This window comes from Pteropus vampyrus, unplaced genomic scaffold (assembly GCF_000151845.1).
Source record: "Pteropus vampyrus isolate Shadow unplaced genomic scaffold, Pvam_2.0 Scaffold66, whole genome shotgun sequence".
Classification (NCBI taxonomy): Eukaryota; Metazoa; Chordata; class Mammalia; order Chiroptera; family Pteropodidae; genus Pteropus; species Pteropus vampyrus.
In genome coordinates, this window is record NW_011888847.1 from 5,539,123 (window position 1) to 5,547,081 (window position 7,959).

A 7,959-nucleotide genomic window follows, 5' to 3' on the forward strand; every position below is an offset into this window, starting at 1 on the left:
GCTGGGGTGGAGATGTGCCAAGATGTGCCAAGCCACTGTCCCAGCAAAAGGACAGCATAAAACCAGGCATAATTTCCAGAAATTTATTGGAAACACGATACAAATCGATTAGTAGATGGCATCTACTTACAGACAGACAGTCCACACTGTAATATCACACTGTGAATGAATTATCCTGGGGGAACACTCATGACCGCTGGTGCGTGGTCTGGGTCAGTGTTCTCTGGCAGAGAAAAACCAGAGACTGGGGGCAGAGGAATGGGCAGGGGCAGACAGAAAACTGGGACACAGCTCTCCTGAGGGGCATGGTGAGGTGGGGTAGCTAAATGGATAAATTCCCCCAAAGGAAAACAGAGGCAACTGTTAAGAATAAACGCCTTCTCCCTCCCTCTCAAAAGCACTTTCCCCTCTAGGCAGAGTGAAAGAATCCACAAAAGCCCAGGGGATAGTTCCTCCCTCTTCCCTCACCAGGGGCTTAGGACAGCTCGGGGGTATGAACATCAGGCTTGGATATGACACAGAGCAGACCCAGGTCATGCATGCCCTGGCCTGCTACCCTCAGACCTGCTCCTTGCCCCACCTCCCTTTTGCTGAGTAGGGCTGACCACTGCAGGTTGCCTGTCCCAGTGCCCCCCGCCCCAGGTCAGCTGGCTTCCAGTTGGGTTTAGCTAACAAGAAGCAGAAATCTGGAAGGCACATGGTAGGGAGAAGTCAGGCCACTTCTCCCCCTCTCCGCCTGGGGGGTTGTTTCTGGCAGGGACCATGCCTCCTCACGGCTGCAGCTCCCACCAGACAGGCCCTCTGTGGTCCCAGGTTCCTTCCAGCATCCCTGTGCCCCAGATTCTAGTAACATGGCCTCTGCTGTGTCCCACCAGACTTCCCGCTCTTGCTCTCCATCTCTGGGTGGACCCCTGCTCCCTTGTTTGGCTTCTCAGCTTTTCTTGTTTCTGTGCTAAACAGTGATCTGGATTTCAACCCCTCTGTTTTAAATACACAGAGTGGCTTCTGTTTTCCTGGTTGGACGCTGACTGATAGAAAATGGGCTGTGGGAAAGATGGACTTTTAAGAGACATGCTAAGAAACCAGTCTGCTGTCCTCTTTTCCACCACCTCTAGGAAACCAGGGTTGGGGGAGGGGGGCGATGACGGAGAAGGAGACAGAAGACAACTTGCAGGGCTTCTGGGTCCTCATCCAAGGGAGCACAGACCAGGCTCAGCGCAGCACCCGCTGGGCATGTTGGGTGTGGGCCATGAAGACAGACTCTGTGTGTCCGCCACACGCGCTTACTGCACAACAGTGACACACCACTGACATACACGATGGCAACACTGTGGCCCCAGAAAGGGGGTGGCTGGGAAGCCCTCTCAGCACCAAGCGCTCGGAATGGCAAAGACAAATGTTAGAGGCTCCTTGGCGTGTCCTTCCTCCATTCCCCGGAGCGTCCACTCGGAATGCTGGGGGACTTCCCAGAGGTAAAGTGAGAGCATAAGATCTTAGTCAACATCCTCCTCATAGGAGGCTGGGGATGCAGAACCAGGAGCTCTTACAACAAGGCGGAGGAAGAGCTTTCTTGGTTCATGGGACTCGAAACGAGCTGCACTCGTCCCAAAGCTACATGTGACCTGGAACCGGGGTGGGCTTCCCTGTTCTGCCTTCAGACCTGGCCTGGCCCCAGTCTCCAAATCTCCTGGGTCCTCTCGCAATGAGCAGAGAGAATGAAGCTGGCAGCAGAGTCACAGGCCAAGTAACTGTTTCTCTAGTCAACAGTCACCATTTCATGTGGGTCAGGAGAGGAAAGCAGAAGAGTGAGGGAACCGTTCCACGTTCTGCATCCATGTGCGACAACAAATCCAGGGCAGGGGCACAGAGACAGCTATCCCAGCCTCTTTCTTTAGAGAAGTATACACCACGTGGCATGTAATGTGGACAGCCAGTTACCTCCTCTCCCTGGGTCTTTTCCGAAGGGGCTGCTTTGTGGGGAACCCTAAAGGCAATGTCTGCCACCTCTTCCCTGCGCACTGAGCACCTCTGACACAGGCCCACCCTCGGGGCCCCAAGCCAAGACTCAGAATAGCTCCAAGAGTTGGCAGTGGTGAGAACATCCCCAGGTCACCCCCGCAAAAGCCTAAGATGAGAACCAACTCCTCCTCAGAAGAGAAGCCACGAAGACTGCAAAACCGCAAACGTTAAAGGCAGCTCAAGCTCCGAGCATCGCCTTCAGCCAGCAACATCGCATTCTCTTTGCTGAGCTGAACCCAGCTCTGAGGATCTGGATATCTAGAGTGGATCGCCATTTCAGTGGCACCTCACTCTGCCTGGGGATGGGACGGGAGAGTGGTGGGGAAAGGGGTCAACTCAATTGTAGCCACTCTGTTCTGCAACCACCTGGCTGTTTGGGGTACATACGATCAGCCATCCGGCTACCTCCCAGCTGCAGATCCCAGGGACGGCTGGGAGGCCAAACTCTAGTTGTCTTTCACGGTGCTGTGACCCTGGGCCCTGCAGCCTGCATGGCAAGGGAGTGGCCAGATTCATGTGTGCTAGGGTAGCCAATGGGGCGCTAAGTTATTCCTGTCCCTGCGGCTGTGTGTATGAAGCCACAGAGCAGCTGGCCTATGATGCCAGCAAGGGCTGGTGCTGAGAGCAGACAGGAAGAGCCCAAGCTGGTGGAAACCGGATTGCAGGCAGGTCTCCGGGGGCCTTTGAGCTGAAAGGGTGGGGGCTCATGGCATCCTACTCATAGACTCACCTGCAGACACAGCTCTGTCACTTCACCCTGCTAGGCCAAACAGATTCTATCTGCTTGAAATAAACCTGGGTGATCTATGACTTGCTAAAGGACCAACCCAGATGCAGTTCCTTATCAGCTGGTCTGGCTGTAAGGGAACAGGACAGTATGCAAATGGCTTGTCACAGTGATACACAGCTTGGCTCAGTTTAAACACCCGCTCCTGTGGGAGGTATCTAGGACCAAGCAGATCAAAGTAGAACACTAGTCTCTCTTCAACGACAAAATACAGATGATATGAAGAGTTTGCAGGCTTACCAATGACAGTTTTCTTATCATTTGTCAGAACCTCAGGTCATTCTGTTCCTTGGAGGGGTAGAGGAGGAGGGTCAAATACAGAATGCAGGGGGTAAAGAGGAAAATTACTCCATAAAAAAAAAAATAAGTATGAAGCCATTGGAAAAAAGCCAGTGACAGTAAGAGCAAGGACGGGGGAAATATTGTGAACTGCATAAACACTGGCACATGTGTCAGGGAGAATCCTCAGAAAGATGCCATGTCCTTCCTGTACACGCTCATACAGCTTAGGACAGAGCTGACGCATGCAGGGCAGCAGGGGCTCTGAGCGCTCAGCTGCTCCACAGCGCCGGGAGCTACTGTGCCCAGGGGGCGCAGTGCTGGAGAAGGAAGGAGGCGGGGTGGCTCCCTCGTCCCCTCATTTCTTGGGCAGGTCCCGCTGGGACAGCGAGGTCTCTGAGAGGAAAGCGAGGTGACACAGATTCTCACACGGAGACTCATCTTTTGGGACCTGCACTCCTACAGTTTCTTCCCCTGCCCCATCCAGGCTCCATGGGGCGCATATGGGGGTCTCCCGTTGAAATGGACTGGGAATGGGGCTGCCTCCTTCTCAGGCATGGCTGTGAACATCAGCAGGACAGTGTAGCAAGTCTTGGATTATAGGATGAAACAGGGATAGCTCAGTCTGACACGCAGCATGTGAGTTCTGGAAAAGCAAAGAAACGGGGTCAAAGTTAGACGAGTTCCATGGTGGAGGCAAGGTGAGAGGAAGGATGGAGCTAGCCCTCCCACCACCACCATCACAACCTTCGAGGAAAGGAGTTGGGCATGAACTGAAATAAAAGTTCACAATGTAGTTAAAGGCTGAACCAATGGAAAGTTTAATTAAGGCCAAGAAAATATGTGAATGATACTGAAGTATCCTTAAAGCTTGGTTTTGGATGGGCAGATTTAGTCATCACTGGCAAGGGGCTACAGCACACCTGGCAAGTACTCATATGTTTATCAAAATGACATTGTGGAACTTCTGTGACCAAATGGTAAGGAATGGAGAACACCACTGGCTGGAGGAGGCACAGCCTGATCTGAGGTAACCATAATTAATCATAATGATATGGGCACTCAGACGCTTGGAGCACAATTTTTTGAGGAGGGGAAAGAACCTCAGTACCCACAATATCACGGTATTCCTTATTCCCACTCCCTCCACTTCTCCCAAAGACCTTCAACTCTCCTGTCCCAGAGTTGGGCACCTATAGACTCTCAGTAGAAACGAATAAATGAAAAAGCAGAAGTGGCTGCAAACCATATCATCACCACCTGGTATTACTCAGTAGGTTGTGAAAGCTTTGGTTGGTTATTAAGAAAGTGGCTAAGAGGGAAGTGGGGGTTGTTTCCTGAGATGGAATCAGATGCTCGGTCCAAGGCAGTACTCAGATATTCTCTCCCACCATGCACGCCACTCTGCAACCAAGAGAAGACACAGGGACGCTCACCTTCACAGCCTCCCGCCATCCTGAGGAAGGTCTGCAGGATGGAGCAGAGCTGCGCCTTCACTTCATGAGCCTTTCTAGAATAAGGGAGATATATATACACAGCCTAGTATTTGATACGGCTCAGTAAATATGTGTTAAATTAAAAAAAAAAAACACCACATAATTAGTTTAGGACTCAGGCCAAACCTTGTTTTATTGAGCCTACTGTAGATTATGTAATAGCCTTATTTAACTTTAACCAGAACCTTATGTGGGTGAGAAAGGTTAGGAACTTAGTCAAGGTCACACAGCAAATAAATTGAGGAGTCAGGATTTGAACTCAGATCTTCTTAATTCAAGTCAGTTTTTCCTACTACACCAAGCTGCCCGTTCTCCGTCCAGCCCAGTAAGAGCATACTGTCCTCTTTAGTGTCTAAATTAAGGGTTATATATGTGTCATTATCTCTCAGAAGCCTCTCTTTTTGCGGGGATAGAAGATGGCCCCTGGCATCCGTTTGTCCAAACCCCAATGGAATTAAGCCATCTGCCAGAAGAGCTACGTGTAATAATCTCTCAAGTGTCTGATCTGCCATGGTAAATTGTGCTTTCTTCTATTAGTGCTAAATTCACCTGCTCCAGTTTCAAAGCAACCCTCTCCCCACAGTAGTTCAGGATCTGACGTCCTGGTTCATACCTACCTTCTTCACATGGGCCATAGTTTTAGGTGAGGAGATATGCTAGCTCTTTGCATTCTGGGCTGAAGAATCCCAGTGCTCAGGGGGATGCTTAAATCAATTGGTTTCTGGGGTTGGTCTTTACTTCCCTGGGGCATCAAGATCTAATACCTATGTCCCGATGGCTTGCTCAGACATTTGTGTCTGTTCTTTCGATGGATGAGTTGAACCTCTTCCAAAGAAGAGTGTTTCTCAGGGACCCAATCGCCTCCCTCTGCAGTTTCTTCCCTTTCCTTTCCCAAGCATCTATACCTCTCCCAAAAAACTTAGGACCCAGCTCTCAAGATAGAGGTTCACTTTTTTTTTCTCAGAGGTTCTCTACATGTCACTGGGAATGGAGTACATAGGAATAGGCTGGTTAAAAAGGTTTCCTGTAATGGCCCTTTCAGGTAAATAGAGACACTTCTGAAGAGGCCAGAGCTGAGGACCCTTGAGTCTTGGACTTTTGTCACTCTTCTAAGACCTCCATATTATTGAGAGGATCTTAGGTCTAGACCTCTTACAGGCTCAGACGCTAGTATTTTCCTCAGGGACAGGAAAGAAGTATTCTCTAGGAGAAACTCTGATATTAGTAAACTCAGTGGTCCCAGAGTGGCCAGTTTGGCATCCTACCAGAATATACCCAAACACCAAGTTGTGTCTTACTCATACCTAATGCACTTGGGTCTGTCTTCCTCTACAACCTCCACCCCAAGGCTTCACAGAGTGAGAGAACATCTATTGCATTCAGATAATACTTCAAAAATCCTTAAACTCTCTAGATAGTTAAGGTGCTCTAATTGCTTCACATTCAATAAACCCTGGGGCCATAATGATCCATTACACTGAAAACAAAACAAAACAAAACAAAACAAAACAAAACAAAAAAAAGCTTGAAGGTACCTTTATATATTTAACCAGGTTATAGAACATTACACCTTTAGATACGGAGACCAGAAGTGAGTCTAGGGGCCCTCGATGTTCTTCCATAAACGATGTTTTAGGAGATGCAAAAAAACTGTAATCTTTGGAAATGGCATAAAAATTCTGACAGAAGGCAGCTAGGCTGAAGCATGCCTAGGAGTGCCATCAGCTGTTCCTGGCAGTCTATTTTTACTGGGATTTGCAAAGACAGCAGATGCACTCCCAGAGCTCTCTCACTGGTACAATGACCCTCACCACTACCCCATCTCCCAGGGTTGGGATGCACGCAGTTGGTTACTGCTGAATCACTGATTTCAGAAACAAGTCATCAAAAGGACAGTCTTCACACTCCAGATCATAATATTTTACTTAGAGGCATCCACATTAGATACCCTCTACATGGGAGACAGAGAGAAATGATATTATCCAATGCAGAAAACAAATAAAGAAAATAACTAGATTTACTGTGTACTCACATACCCCAGGGGGAAGGAAGCCAGAGGAGAGCAGATTAAAAAGAAGCTTATTGTAAACTTCATCAATTTCCTTGGCTCAGATGCCCTAACTCTGGTCTGTATCACCACACAACAGAAGTTGTTCTCAAGGATCCGCACTGATGGAGACACAGCATGTAGTCATCTTGTCTCAGAGCAGTGGAATAAAAGATCCACTGACTGACCAAAACTCAAGCATCCAACACTAGGGAGCAACCCAGGGGATCTTAGGGGGTCAGAAGGGAATGAGAGATGCTTGTACAGCTCACCTGCCTCTCTCCTTTCTTGAGTTTTTTTTTTTAATCAGCCTTCACTCTGAAAATGATTCTGCTGTCTCAGGATCATGATATTTGGCCCCCTCTGCTTGTAGGGTCTCTAAATACGAGGGCCTGCAGGAAGCTAAATGAGCCCTCTCTGTAAACATACCTTCTGGTCTTCAATACTCTCTATAACTTAATCAAGGGTAATTTCACTTTATAGCTACTAAGCCCCTCTAATGTGCAATCACTTACCTTCAAGCAAACTCATGATTCATTTTTTGAGAATCATACTCTTAGGTAAGAAATCAATGTAGTTATAAGAAAAGGATTGACGTTTTATATATATACAATTCACATATGACTACAAAAACTTTGGTTGATATCTTGAAAGTTTTCGGAATGAAACTTTAATAATAGCTCTACTTTAAAGGAGAGGATGGAGTCTTAACACTTAGTGAACATCTACTCTAAGGTAGTCAGTGCTGGGAAGAGCATATAACTTAACTTAAACACATTCACCTTTAGGTGATTCTGTGAACTTTCTCTTCTTTCTTTTTTCTCCCCTCCTGACACTAGAATAGCTCCTATGCCCTAAGTTCCAGAAAAAAGGATGGAACATACTATGAGCAGAGGAGCTTCTCAGAGGCAGGAAATGAAGGTGACAGCTTTGATTACACAATGATGGTTTGTACTTCATAGTCTGACCAAGGAAAAATACCCACTACATTCCTCTCTATATTTACAAGGACATATCCATCTTCTATACATAGAAAACATAAACATCTTCCAGGTACATGCTGCACATAACACACAGATGTAGGTCCTTATTCATTCAGTGGATACAACACGATTTGAAGTTTAAATCTCATCTCTGCTATTTACTAATAGTGTGACTTTGGGCAAATCCCTGAATCTCTCTGAGCTGCATTCATTTTTCTTTTTTCATTATAAAATGCAGGTTTTAACACCTAGCTCATAAAATGTTTAGAAGATCAAGTCATATAAAGTAGGTAAAGAGTTTTTAATCATTATAACAGCTCCATTAAGGCAAATAAAATCTGTGCTTTA

At 47.3% G+C, this 7,959-nt stretch overlaps 1 protein-coding gene across 2 annotated transcripts in view; it reads right to left on the reverse strand.

Annotated features, from left to right (window-relative positions):
- Positions 1 to 3,033: 3,033 nt before the first annotated feature.
- MTA3 (metastasis associated 1 family member 3) overlaps positions 3,034 to 7,959 on the reverse strand; it is a 135,017-nt gene continuing 130,091 nt past the window's right edge. For both annotated transcript variants that reach the window (XM_023531307.1, XM_011361354.2), the window contains exon 17: positions 3,034 to 3,731. In XM_023531307.1, coding sequence (XP_023387075.1) covers positions 3,706 to 3,731 — 26 coding nt within the window. In that variant the 3' untranslated portion in view covers positions 3,034 to 3,705. The remainder of the gene's footprint in view (positions 3,732 to 7,959) is intronic.